The following is a 14,925-nucleotide window of genomic DNA, read 5'->3' on the forward strand; positions in this document are numbered from 1 at the left end:
TAATTTGCTATGTTGATTCATGCAAACCCCAAGTGAAGCTGTTTATTATTTATTTATATTTAATGGTCACGCCTGTATTGAATTGGTCCTCAGAAAATTGAAATGATGATAAAAGGACATTGGATATGCAAGGATTAACTCTGTAGTGTATATACCTTGCTGTTTGATGGCGATTTCTGTTCTATTAGAAAAGTTTCATCTTCAGTATGTATGCATGTCTGTGCTGTAGATGGTCAGTTCTGTACGGAATAAGATGTTCTTAGGACAATTTTAAGTCCTACAATTTCTGAGTCACTGAACAATAGTTGAAGAGTTCTTTTTGTTATCTTATACATTTTAATGACTAATAAGCAGTGGTGGGATTCAAATAATCTAATAATCAGTTTGCCAAAGTCAGGTTGGCTGTTGTGGGAGGCACGGCCCATCCCGTCCACCAGGTCTGCCGCACATGTGGGATGAGCCTCCTGGACAACCAACCTGACCCTGGGCGAACCGCTTTGTTAAATTACCTCCCCTATCAAAGCGGCCTTCTCCTTCCCTTGTGCTGGCCGCTCCATTGCCTGTTTCTGCAATGCAGCCCAGGATCCACTTTGATAGTGGGAGGGGGGGTATAATTTAACAACTGGTTCATCCAAAACGGTGCAAACCAGCTGAATCCCACCAATGCTAATAAGGTAATAATAGAGAAATTGGTAATTTACCCTCCCAAAAAAGTTTTTTTTCTGAAATAAAGTTTATTTGCAAAGACTATAGTTATCTAAGAGTTCAGTCTTTAAACACTAGTATTCTCAAAGGAAACTTATTTGAAAGAACTTCTTATGAGTGCTATTGCCAAGAGAATTGCTTGGCCATGTCTTTGTAGACATAACAGGAATCAAATTCAACTGATCATTATCGTTATCTTATTATTTTAAGCTTCAAAGCAGCTTGGCTCAACAACCTCATAGATGCATAACAAATGCTGCCCAAAGAGCAAACATTTAGATAATTGAAACATGCTGTAAGAATGAGTTTGTGTTAATTATGCTATTGGTGATAAGCAAACTAATTTATGGTGATTATTCATAGTTACTCTTTGGAAACCAGTCAGACAGAAAGCTAGAAATCTAGAAAATCGTGTTAGGGTTGGATTTGTAGTTGGGTTGGGTTGGGTTCATTTTCTCCTATAAAGAGTACTGTTCCTGAACTAAGTTAGAATGGTGACGCGAGAACCTGATAACTGAAAATATTTATTCATAATCTGGTGCTATTATTTGTGGAGGGATTTCATGTATAATGGCTTGAGGATGACATATGTATAGGGAAAAACAGAGAACGACAAAGGATCAGAAAAAACAAAGAGAAGAGGCAGGTAATAGAAAACAGAGTGTTATATTTCTTTTGGTTTTCAGTATAGGTGCAATAAAGGCTATTGTTTATGATATATGGTGTTAGTGTCTCTAATTAGGTCAGGCTAGAGCCCCATTAATAGAAAAGATTGCTTTCAAGGTAACATTGGGGGGAGAGGGGTTGATACATAATCCCTAACCTTGTTTAGCTTGGAGATCTTTTGCATTCTTTTGTTGAGAGCCCAGTGATCTCTGTAATTGTACATGCCAATGAAAAATATTTATTGCATCTGTTTACAAATGTTTGGTTCCTTGTTGAACTGGGCATTTTTCCCACAACATCCCATTCATTTTATGCAGAACTGAGGAGGGCTTCCATCTCTATTCTGTTGTCTCATGTACATGAAAAGATTGAAGCTGGAATAAATAAGAGTACCGTGTTTCCCCAAAAATAAGACTTCCCCCGAAAATAAGACCTCCCAAAAAATAAATCCTCCCCTGAAAATAAGCCCTTCCCCGAAAATAAGTCCTCCCCTGAAAATAAGCCCTCCCTGAAAATATTTAAATGTATGCACAGGTGATCCCTGCCATTTCCTCTGGTTAGGGTTAGGGAGACAGAGCCGGAAATCAGGTAAGATGGCAAGAAGAGCCCACGTGCCCCAAAATAATAAGACCTCCCTGAAAATAAGGCCAAGCACTTATTTCAGGGTTCAAAAAATATAAGACAGGGTCTTATTTTCGGGAAAACATGGTATTATCCAGGCACATTAACCAGAATATTAGTTCCAGTGGTTCTACAATAACCTTTCTAAACTGCAGTTCTATGAGAGGTAAGCCGCCCTGAGTCTCCGGAAAAGGGTGGCATATAAATTGAACCAAAAATAAATAAATAAATAAATAAATAAATAAATAAATAAATAAATAAATAAATAAATAAATAAATAAATAATAAATGATTGAAAAAATAATAATTTTTGAGTTTTTTGAGATCATCTATCTATTCACTGTCATAAATATGATGATGATACTCAGTTTTACATCTCTACCTTGGTCAGTGGTGGTGAGACTAGTGAGATCCTATCCCAGTACTTGAGTTGTGAGGGTCTAGATGGGAGAAAACAGGCTAAAATCGAGGTCCAGCAAGACAGAGGTAATATTTGTCCATTGATGTATTTGGGGAGCTCCAGTGGTCTCTTTATGCTTTTGTCTCCACTTATAATGTGTTCTACATGGGTCTGTCTTTAAAGATCACTCAAAAGCTTCATTTGATCCAAAATTAAGTTGCCTGTCTATTGACTGACTCTCAGTTGTGGAACAAATACATCTTGGCCACAGGACATATGTTGGTTTTCTGTTGGCTTCTGGATACAATTAACAACCCTAGTGTTAACCTACAAAGCCCTCCTTGGGTTTGCACCAAGCTCAGGATCACATCTATCTACTAAAATCACCCTGATAGTAGCAACACCAGCTGTCTGGAACAAACATTGAAAAGTAGAGTAGTCCTAGCTTTAACCTCCTTCTAGTAACAGGTGAAAACAAAGGTCTTCTAGAGTACATTGCGCACTTTGTTTTTTGTTTTTTGTTTTGCTTTTTCTGTGCTTCTGTGCTTCAGGTTTTGTATGCTTTTATTTTTTATTTCCATGAAACCAGTGTGGGGTTGTAGAAATGAAATAAATAAATATCCAGATAGAAACCAATCTGCTCCTTTTCCACTGAGATTATTTGTGGTTGTCTTTAGGAATTTTGCATATTTCACTTATGATCCTAACCCTAACCCTAACCCATGGAATTTAAGAAGCATACATGGAGTACCTGGATGTCGTCTACTTACAAGGAATATTCTGTTTCCAGTTTTAAGCTGGTTTAATTGGACTTACATTTGAGCTCAATTTGCTGTGTTGGTTCTAAGCTCTGAGTGCATGTGAAACTCCTCCTAAGCGCACACATACATGGACATGAACCATTAGTGTACAGCATATATCTACTTAAATACATATTTGCTCAATTAATTAACAAAAGCTCTCTTCTAAAATTAAGACTTATGGCAAGATAATAGGTGGTGATCTAATAGAGCATTCATTCAGTACAATTTATTTTGTGAGCAAGTTCATCAAGTCCTTCAACTGCTAAAAACTACAGTAAATTCCTTGTTCATTCTACAGAAAATTTAAAACAAAGTATTCAGTTGTGTTTTACTATTGTTTTTCTTTCTAGGTGGATTCTAATTTCTAGACAGATTGTTCCTAGTATTTGATTGTGATATTATGACAGTGTTGGTGTTAATGTGTTTTTTTTTAAAAAAAAAAAAACTACATTGTAAAATTCCCTAAAGACTCATCAGAACAGAATTTTCAAAGTCATTATAAGACAAACTAAAAAGAGGCAGTAAAGGAAGGAGTTCTGTGAAGGAGTTCATTAATTCATTGAGACATGTGTTTATGTGAGTGTATTTAGGACACAGACATAAAGATCAAAGGAAAAGGAGGGGCTTACTTAAAACTTAACTGGTTTTATGAACTCAAGGGTTAACTCTTGAGAATCTGTTCCAGGAAGTTGCAGGCAGTATGTTCACTGACAGTTTACTTTTGTTTTCTGGCATGGAGAAATGGCCACAGCACTCTTCTAAACTAAAGCACAGTCTTAAATCAACTTACCAAGTGAGGAGAGAGACATCCTTGTTGAGTGGCATCCTATAGTTGTAAGTAAGAGCAACTAACAGATGTAAATCAGCTTTCAAAATTGAAAATACTAATTTTCTTGCATCCTGAGCGGAAGAAATGAACAGGTGGAGAGGAAGTTTATTGAAGTTCCTCACCCATTTAAGGAATATTGTTTGTTCAGCATTTCACTGTTTGTTTAAAACCTCTCTTTCTCTAAACTACCTGGGGCCGGAGTGCTATTATGACCTGAAACTAAGAGGCAGGTAACAGGGTGGCATGTGATTCACTGGAATGTACTTGGTCAACATTCCTAGTCATGAGGGTACTAACAGGAGTGTTGGATTAAAGTCTCTGGAAGTTTCAGTTCCTTTGTATTAAAGAAGAACAATGAGAGGATCAAGGTTCAGTTATGTGAAACCTGGAGGAGGTCAGTGAACCAAAAACAGGTATGTGGAATCTTTTAAATGTGCTGATTTTAGTATATTTGAAGAACTGAAGTAGTGCTTTCAATATTTAAAAGTCAATATTTGAGGTGGCATGCAGGACAGTCTTTCTAGCTATAGACTTTTATTTCTTGGTAGGGAGATCTTGATTCGGTGACATATTTATGAAGGTTGGGACAATGGAAGACATGCTTCCCCACTCAGAACATTATGAACTCATTCTGTATTATAGGCAGTATAGGAGAAGTACATTTACCCTGAGAAGGGAACTTAACTAGCTATGCTATGATGATTAAAATTAAATAAACAATTCAAATGAACAATTCAAATGCTACTGATTTTAATTCTAGAGCCTGTTTGGGTTCTCCCCTGCCACTGGGGATTCTATTTAGGCAGAAAGTGATAAACAAAATTACTTCTCTATTTCTTGGCCACTCCTCTCAAGTATAAGAGAAATAGGAGGTTCTGCATTTTGAAATGTTTGAGGTATCACTAACAAATGAGGATGTAGAAGACATGCAGAATAATATATGACTTTCAGATTGGGAAAGAAAAAAAATGTTGGAAGAATTTTCTAAGTTTGAAGTGGACACACTGCTTAAGTAGATTCCCAATGGTCCTCAGTATATATATATATATATATTATTACATAATAGGTGATAATATTTTGTAGGGGTTGATAGGTTACCTTTGTTGATGACGTTCAGGCCTTACTGAATTGTCTACAAACTTTTTGTAGATTTTTGAAATGGAAAGCACCATCTATAGTCTCAAAGAAAACTCCCACCAACCCATCTGCATATATGTTATATATTTACTGTTCTGATTCATTGAACACCTGTCTGATGAATGAATCAATGTTTCTATCCCCCCCCTTTCAAGATAGTTATCAAATATGGTTAGTGCAATAAATGATGAAACAACAAAATATTGTAAAAATAGATGCCAAAAGCAGAGTTATACCTTTCTGCTTTATAAGTCTATTAAATCACTAGTTTGAATGCTCCCTTTCAGCCTCAACAGCCCCATATAGATTATGCCATGGAACACTGCTATTTCAAGTATTATTGCATTTGAGATAAAATAGCTTGGCTTTTAAATGGACTGGATGAACAAATTTTATTACGGGATCTGAGTTGATCGCCAGGACCAAGGGTTGGTTCTTCCAAGCTTTCACACTCATGCTGGAGCCCATCTTCAGGGAATTTCTCTCTCTCCAAAGAGAGGTCACTGGGTACCATCAACATCCTAATTAACAATGAAAAGCTACACACAATCAGGAACCATATAAATACAACACATAGAACAGTCCAATGCACCTGTTCTGGAGAGAGAGAAGTTCCCTGATGATGGGCTCCAGAACAAGCTTGGAAGAATAAACTTTTGGTCCTAGTGACCAGTGCAGAATGGATCCTGCAACAAACCTTATTAGTTGAAAGTAGAGTCCTTAAACTTATCATAGGTGATGTACATCATAAATTTGATGCTTTGAATACCCTTAATTCCATAGGTATGAGCATCTGTTTCACTGGTATATGGTTCCTCTCCCTTAAACAAAGGTGGTACTCAAAGGTGGTACTCTACTACTGTGAGACTTGCTTTAATTTCTGTAGTTAACTACAAATATGCAGTCAACTTCTGATGCACTTCCCCATAGCAAAAAGTAACCATCCTGATCAGATAGCAGCAGGAATTATACTTATCATACTTTAGTGGCCTACACCGTATTTATCAATATTTTAGAAGCATTTCATTAGGAGAGAAAAGTAGCTTAGTTATACAGCTACTAACCTTACATGCAAAAGATTAAGATTTAGACTCCTCCAGCAGCTCTGGAGAAGGCCTTGAAACTTTGGAGGCTTGCTGTCAATCATTGAAGGTAGTATTAAGCAAGATGGATCAAAGGTTGACTTGGAATAAGGCATTTCCTATGTTTCCACAAAATCAGCAAATACACAATCTTCGTCAAATCAACTGAAAATGTCAAATTTTATAAACTGTGCTGCAATTAGCACCCTCAGTGGATTCACGGAGCGTAACTGCTTAATGTGTGATTATTTTTCTCTATTAATATTTTCCTCCAAGGTTACCTTGAAGGAATCAAATGCTAAAGCTTAGTGGTTTTGCATAGAAGATGAAAGGGACAATCAAAACTACAAGTAGGAACTCACCCTGAGCCCTGTAACCTCACGTGATCACAACTTGGCTTGAGTGCTGCAGGGCTATGCAGTTTTCAGCTGCAGTAACAGTGAATGAAAAGAATGTTGAGTTATGAATTTGAGATATGCTCATTCATCCCCCGCACTTAAAAACAACAACCAAGTGTGGAATACTTGGCATTACACAGACAAAGTCACTTTCCAAGTATTTGTGAGAAGGGAGCTACTAACAATTCTCAAGAGCAGGGCTTATTTTTAGGCTAAAGCTAGCCTGAAATAAACTGGGGCTCTGAAGACTGTTCCGATAAACACAGGGTAAAAACTGAGACAGGAAATAGAGGGTCTTGGAGGTAATGAGTTCCAGCCACTCTTGAAACAGAAAGCTAGAGAAGGCATTACTTGAAAATAGTTTCTCTATGACAGCCTGGCAATTTTTAGCTTGTTACTTTACCATCAAAACGAGAACGCTCTCGCTGCAGACTTCAATTGCTCTTAAGGAAGCTTCCGTCTTTTCCTTTTCTTCCAGAGTCTATTTGGCTTTAGGTATCTTTTGATGTTTTTAGAACGATATGAGAGCCAGTTGATGACTGATCTCCTCTTTAAAAAAAGCCAGATGCTGCTAGTAGGAGAGGTGGGGAATGCAGCCTGAAGTTTGTACAGTTGTGTATAAACATAGTGCTGTAGAAAAGTTTAGAGTAAGCCTGAAGGACATACTAAAGTCAGAGAGGTGCGGAAGTTCTGCTCGCTAGAAGCTGGAAGGAGAGTTTGTGCTTTTCCATAACTAAGCTGAAATTGCTGCAAACCAAGAGAAGTTTTTTGCAATGGGCCCGAAGCATGGATAGCGAGATTAATATTTACAAACACTTCACGTGGCTAAAGAGGGTAAGTGGACCTTTTTTTTTTTTTTTTGCATTTTTATAATTTACCACGCTTATAGGGAGAGAAGACTTCAGCATGTTACATTTTCTGTCACTGTGAGAGAAATGGTTCTACAGTTTGAAACTAGTAGCCTGAAAGGGAGAGCACTGGGGACATAGCCAGTATTCCTTTGTCTTTAGTAAAGCTTGCAAGACAGTCTAAGCAAAATCATCAAGCAATCGTTTAGTTTGGTGGTGGAACAGAACATTCTCAGTAAGAGCTCAAGTTAGATTCCGTTTTCCAGTGAGGTGGTCATGTTTCTTTGCAAAGCTTTTCTTTAAGTAGCTTTTGAAAAGATATTGCACAGTTGCTTTTAAAACTAATAAAAGTTCAGTTAATCAGACCAGTCAGTAAGCTAATTAGCTTGCAAGGTAGTTTTTTTTTAAAGATTTAAACACTTTCAGACTTTCTTAAGTAGATTAAAACGTATTAGTCCCAATTGATTTAGATCCACTTCATTTTATAATGTTTAATCTAAACCCATTTTTAAGAAATACTTAATACTATATATTTCATGTACAGTAATGCTGGAAGTTTATTCTGGGTATTCCCTCTAGTTTGGGACTGTATTACTATCTTTAATGTTGCAGTTAAGATGCTGTTTGCGTGAAGTATTCTTTTTTATACTATTTAATTTTAATAATGCAGAGGGAATCTGCATTATTTAGATTCAGTCTTCACTAAATCTTCAGTTTACAAAACTTGACAGTAGGCATTTGGATCTTTGTATTGAGGAATTTCATGCTGATGTTGAATATATCTTTTCATTGGTAAATCCTATTGGAGTCATAATTTATTTCTAAGTAAGTAGATGTAAGATTGCAGCCCCATGTCTATAATTCTGGGAACTTAAACAACAGACTTTAAAAAGATTTTCCTAAAAGGTGGATGGGTGAGTTAAGAGAGAAGATTGCTCTTTTAAATGAACTTGTTAAAAAATGAGCTTCCAGAAAGCTGTATAATAATTGCATACTAATTTCTTTTTTAGGCAACTAATTCTCAAAGCCATGGGAGAACCTGGGATTATTTCCCAATATGTTAAATATATCTGTTAAATATATTTATTCTCTTATTTCTGCTCAGATTCTGAGGGAAGAGAAGTAGGATGGGATTTTTAGTGGTTTTGGTTTTATATACTGTAGAAAGCTTTTAAGGAACAAAATGCCCTACTTCTAAAAGGGCTGGGAAGGAAAACTATGTAGTGGAGCAGTAGTGCATGAAGAGAATTCAAGGTACTTAATCGAGAGAAGCAACCTAGAACTAAGGAGAAATTTCCTGACAGTTAGTACAATTAATCAGTGGAACAACTTGCCTCCAGAAGTTGTGAATGCTCCAACACTGGAAGTTTTTAAGAAGAGATTGGACAACCATTTGTCTGAAATAATATAGGGCTTTTGTCTGAGCAGGGGGTTAGAAGACCTTCAAGGTCCCTTCCAAGAATTCTCCCAGAGGGGGAAAAAAAATGATTTGCATGAAATTTCACTAGCTCCTTTGATAAGTAATCTTATTTTTGTTGGAAATTCATTCTACACTGATTTTTTTTTTTTAATGCCACATGATTACTTTGGTGCTGCATGCTTGGACACCAGCTGTGGTAGTAAACCGATGCTCTATGGCTGGTAATAAAAGCTCTACTTCCTCCAGTCCAGGATGGGAGAGAGAAAAGGAATTGAGCTGGACTTCTATCTGTCCTCAGTGGCATTTGCCAAAGCGGGCTCTAATTTCAAAGAGAAGGAAGTCTTGGGGTGGGGGAGGGGGGATTCAAATGTGATTTCTGTTCTGATGTTGCAAGATTACAAGTTCATTATAAGAATGAACTGAAATACATAATCCAAAACCATTCACATATTCAATGGAATATGATTAATGGATAAAATAGATTTAAAAACATAAACCTGCTTTACCTGAGCGAAAAGAAAGATTATGTAAGATTTCATATATATCATCGAACCAGAAAAAAATGCAACATTTTCCTGAAAGCATTCCAAAATTAGTTTGAAAACTAATGTCAGAAAGTGCCTTTGTGTACCAGCACACAGAAAGGTCAAGTGACAGGAGTCAGATAGTGAATTTTTCTTTCACAAGAGAAGCATAGCAAAGTAATTATTCTAAAAAAGAGTTAGTAAGAAAAAAGGGCATTACTTAAGGCATGTTTGTCCACCTTAAAAAGATCACATGTGATGCAAATTAGCCACTTCCTTATTTTGCTTGGTGTTGCATTACTTTTATCAGGCACTTTCTTCTTTCCCTATGTTTATCAAAGCATGAAATCTACTAAATCAAAGGAATGAATCAGTCCAGAATAAGCCTTGGTTAACATATTGTCAGGCCTGGGTTTTTAAAACCATGATGTGCTAAAAGAACTGTAATTGTCTGTTTAGTATATATAAGGTAAAGGTAAAGGTTCCCCTCGCACATATGTGCTAGTCGTTCCCGACTCTAGGGGGCAGTGCTCATCTCCATTTCAAAGCCGAAGAGCCAGCGCTGTCCAAAGACATCTCTGTGGTCATGTGGCCGGCATGACAAAATGTCAAAGACGCACGGAACACTGTTACCTTCCCACCAAAGTGGGAAAGTCCCTATTTTTCTACTTGCATTTTTTACGTGCTTTCGAACTGCTAGGTTGGCAGAAGTTGGAAGAAGTAACAGGAGCTCATCCCGTTACACTAGGGATTCGAACCGCTGAACTGCCGACCTTTTGATCGACAAGCTCAGCGTCTTAGCCACTGAGCCACCACGTCCCTTTTAATATATATAACTCTAGGCTATAAAAGGTCAACTTACATAGAATCATAGAGGTGGTATGTGCCATTATCAGCCCTACAGGATAGACTAGATTAAGAAGCCAATTCTCTATAGGTCAGGACTACTTTTATTGTAACAGCTATGATAACAGAATCTTGCAAGTCTGAACATTCTTCTCTCCCTGCACCCTCTTCCTGTGAACTTGCCTGGGACAATTTTCTCAAGTAAATTTCTTGGCCCAGGTTCAAGCATTGCTTAACTGACCATTGCCTTGATAGTGAATCTTTGTCCTGTCCTTCAATGCCCTCAACCAAGATCTTTTTCTAGGATCCATCTTCACTTCAATGGTGGGACACTTGGTGCAGTATCTCCAAGTATTTCTCTAATTTTGAAAACAGGATCATATTCCTCTATGATAAACTATGATTCTCACTTCAACTTAGGCTGCCAGCAACATGCTGAAAACAACATTCCACATCTTTAATTGCATCCATAGTGAGTTAACATAAAGCTGTATCAACAGGGGGTCTCCCCACGTGGAGAATGATATTGCTGTGCACAGCTAGTTCTCTGAATGTACCCTGTTTTGCCCAAAATAAGACATCCCCTGATAATAAGCCCAATTGGGCTTTTGAGCGCATGGCAATAAGGCCACGTGCTTATTTCAGGGTTCAAAAAAATATAAGACAGGGTCTTTATTTTCGGGGAAACGCGGTAGTTCAAACCAAGGGGGAAAATGTTGGCTAGGTGAGCTGATGATTAGCAAGCTGATGATTGAGATACTTCCCATAATTTTGTTCCACTGATTAAGAAAGATGCAGTTTATACTCTACAATGTTTTCGTTAGTGAGTTCCTGCAAATTATTTTTATTTATTTATTTATTCTACTTATACATTGTTCATCTCACCTGGGGGCAACTCTAGGTGGCTGAGGCTTCACCCATTTCGAGAAACATGTGAGGCAACAGAATAATTCTTGTAGAGCAGTAATAACTTTTGAGGAAGCTGAGAGTCACCCTTTAGAACATCCTTTGTAGGGGGCGGGGTTATCTCCCCCCTCCAAAAAAAAAAAAAAAAAGTAAAGGATGAGTCAAAGATAAATATTCAATTGGGTTTATTGTCATTTACATTTAAATGAAATATAGCATGATTAGCCATTAGATATGTATTTAATGAGTTTACCTCTTGTTACATCAAAAATTACAGTATTTTGAAATCTTTGGGGGATGCACGCAGCTCTGGGCCTCAGGCAGTATATCCCATTGTAGAATGGGATCCTTAAAATGGTTTCCCTACATGAGCCAAATTTTATTTATTTATTTATTTATTTACCAATATTTACATGCCGCCCTTCTCCCAAAGGACTCCAATTGCCTCTTTAGGAAGCCTTGCCCCCAATGTGACACCCTTTCTGTCTTAGGAAGAATGGAGAAATTTGGCTTTTGGGATAAATCCTGTTGCTTCCACCTGGCTTAGAGCTATTAGGTCTTTCTTTGGGGAAATATAAAACAAACCCAGTAGCAGACAATTATCAGTGTTGTAAATATACTAAGGGTGTGCTTGGTAATATGTGACTGTATGTGTAATGCAGTCAACTCTTGTGAAATCTCTCTATATAATTTTTATCAGATTATTACATTAATAATGGCACGATTCAGAATGATATTTTGAACTCCCCAGAAAGTCAAACACATTATTCAACTGGATCTTGGTTTTCTCTCTCTTGACATCAGAAATGTGCTGAAAAGCTCAGGCAGCTGTTCCTTCCCCCACTTCTTTTCAAATCTGAGTGTGTATTAATAAACCAGATCACAGCCTTCAAAATGATGAGCTACTAAACAAATAACTGGATGACCACATTCTCTTGTCTCTGCTCTGCTTCCGTCTGCCACTTTTCATTAACAGAATGCCACAATGCACTGAACATATCTTTCAGTGTTCTGCTATATCTTTTCTGCACAAGTAGTTGCTTTTAGGGCACATGGATTTTATTAAGTATTCAAGGATAATGATACCGCAAAAGTGAAGCAGGCTGTTCTGATGGTACAGCTCCCTTTTATAGCTTGGGTAGTTAACTCAACCTGATGTTTTTCAATATCTTGCATATGAACATTGCTTTGCTTACATAAGTGACAAGCAGTTGTACTGAGCAAAATCTGGACCCTTAGTTTATTTAGGTTCAAAGAGCAGCCAGCCTGACCCATGTACTTTCTGAAGTGGTGTGAGAAACAGAAATTCCCCTCCCATTTTCTAACATATTTTTGCTTAGAATTGTTGCTGGTGTGTTTTATTAGAGCAGGATAAAATTTGCAGGAAAATATAGGCTATTAAAAGGGTGTATAGTACCCCAAATTTTGCAAATTGTTTCATTGTAACAATCTACCTGTTTAAGCTATTTTCATAACATATTCTGAGCCTCAGTAACAGATTTAACAGAGTTGGAAGGGACCTTTTAGGTCATCTAGTCCAACCCCCCCCCAAGCAGGAGACCCTACACCTCTGGCAAATGGCAGTCCAATCTTGTCTTGAAAGCCTCCAGTGATGAAGCTTCCACAACTTCCAAAGGCAAGTTGTTCCATTTGTTGATTGTTCTCACTGTCAGAAAATTTCTCCTTATTTCAAGGTTGAATCTCTCCTTGATCAGTTTCCATCCATTATTCCTTGTCTGGCCTTCAGATGCCTTGGAAAATAGCTTAACCCCTTCCTCTCTGTGGTAGCCCCTCAAATATTGGAACACTGCCATCATGTTTCCCCTGGCCCTTCTCTTCACTAGACTAGCCGTGCCCAGTTCCTGTAACATATACAGTTCTTATGTTTTAGTCTCCAGTCCTCTATAATCATCTTTGTTGTTCTTATCTGCACTTTTTCTAGAGTCTCAACATCTTTTTTATAGTGTGGTGACCAAAACTGGATGCAGTATTCTAGGCGTAGTCTTACTAAGGCTTTATAGAGTGGTATTAGTACCTCACTTGATCTTGATTGTATCCCTCTGTTAATGCAGTTTAGGATTGCATTGGCTTTTTTGGCTGCCACTGCACACTGCTAGGACATATTTAACTGGTTGTCCACTAAGACTCCAAGATCCCTCTCACAGTTACTATTATTAAGCCTGGTTTCACCCAGTCTATATGTCTACTTTTGGTTTTTCTTGCCTAAGTGTGAGACTTTACTTTTCTCTTTAATCCTCAGAAATTCTTTGCCAGTATAATTTGATTGAACATCAACAACTTCTACCTATCCTGTTCTTGATTTCTCTAGTGACACTTCCCACTACACTAATTTATACCCCTGTCAATAGGTTCCAATTGTAATCTAGGAGAATATTGCTTCCAAGATAAAAGAAAAGTAACACAGATAGTTCTCATTTTTAAGAGATTGTGTGATGGAATGGACAACATGTTGGACAAGGAGCCCCAAGTTCTAGTCCACCCTCACTTGTGGAAGTTCACCAAGTGGATTTGAGCCAGCCATTCTCTCAGTGCATTTTGTCTGATAATGTTGCTGTTACAGGGGAAAATAGATCTTAGATTGAAGGGCATAACAAATTAAAAAAATACTAAAAATGTGTGGGCTAATTAGTTTCACTCAGCCCAGTTCATGTTACATGATTCTTTTATGGAGATAAAAAGAGAAAGAAAGAAGGATATAAATCTAATACATAAATAATCCACACAATAAGGCAAAAGAAAAGTTAATTAAGTAACGATACAGCAGAGGTGAATGAAGGAGAAGGGCTAAGTAAAATCTAGGAGAATTGAAATTGTATTGTGTTTACATGAAGTAATGAAGTATAATAAGGAGTCAGAGGAAGGGTGGGGAAAGAGGAACTGAAAGGCAAATGAACTAATTGTAAGAGAATTAAGCAAGAATGAATCAAGTGAGAACAAGAAAGGGGATGGTAATTTGAAAAATAACATAGTGGTTTGCAAGAAAAAGTGCTGTCATCTATAAAACCAGCCAAAAAGGGAATCTGTGAGACAAAGAGATTTTTTTAATTTTTTTATTATTTTATTGTATGGACTAAGAGGGCCACCGAAATCCAACAGTGTGCTTCTGGGCAGCATACAACAGAAAAACAATAGAAAAACAGTAAACCAAAAGAACCACATAGCATTAAAACATAATGTGTTAATGGCAAACAAACACAATAATGAAAACAATCACTGACTGTGGTACTAGTATATGAATAAACAATATTGGTATGCTGGTGTATATGTATAATTCTTTCCATCTCCTGTGATCTTGCTTCTTTTTTCATAGTCTCTGATCCGATTGAAAGAACTGTTGATTGGAAATTAGAACCCGTATCCAATATTCCTCATACTATATGGAAAATACATTTTTCCTTAATTAAGTACTGGAGTTTTTTTGTTGTCAGGTTTTGTAAAAATATATATAAAATTGGTTTTTGACCTATGGTACTGTCTAGTATATTGAGCATTTCATTCTTAACAGAGGCAGAAATCTACAAGTTTTTGAAGATGTAGCAGATAAGTTAATTAATTGAACACATTTTTAAAAATTAGCTATGTGGAATTGCTCCATTGTATGTCAGTGCATTAGGGTCCAGGGCAGCCCCAATTAATAGAACATTTTGGAAGGTTCCTTCCTGATCATAGGTTTTGTATATACTCATGAACAAGGTTACTAGTGTATTATCAAATCAGTT

At 37.1% G+C, this 14,925-nt stretch overlaps 1 protein-coding gene across 37 annotated transcripts in view; it reads left to right on the forward strand.

Moving 5' to 3' along the window:
• PPFIBP2 (PPFIB scaffold protein 2) overlaps nucleotides 1–14,925 on the forward strand; it is a 133,830-nt gene that overhangs the window by 49,367 nt on the left and 69,538 nt on the right. For 12 of the 37 annotated variants that reach the window (XM_034417141.3, XM_087878420.1, XM_087878447.1 and 9 more), the window contains exon 1: nucleotides 6,689–7,475. The exons of the other annotated variants lie outside the window; for them this stretch is intronic. In XM_034417141.3, the coding sequence (XP_034273032.2) occupies nucleotides 7,428–7,475 (48 nt within the window). In that variant the 5' untranslated portion in view covers nucleotides 6,689–7,427. Of the gene's footprint in view, nucleotides 1–6,688; nucleotides 7,476–14,925 lie in introns of those variants that run through there. 37 annotated transcript variants of the gene reach the window in all.

The sequence above is a fragment of the Pantherophis guttatus genome, chromosome 1, assembly GCF_059756535.1.
Source record: "Pantherophis guttatus breed Tessera chromosome 1, ASM5975653v1, whole genome shotgun sequence".
NCBI lineage: Eukaryota > Metazoa > Chordata > Lepidosauria > Squamata > Colubridae > Pantherophis > Pantherophis guttatus.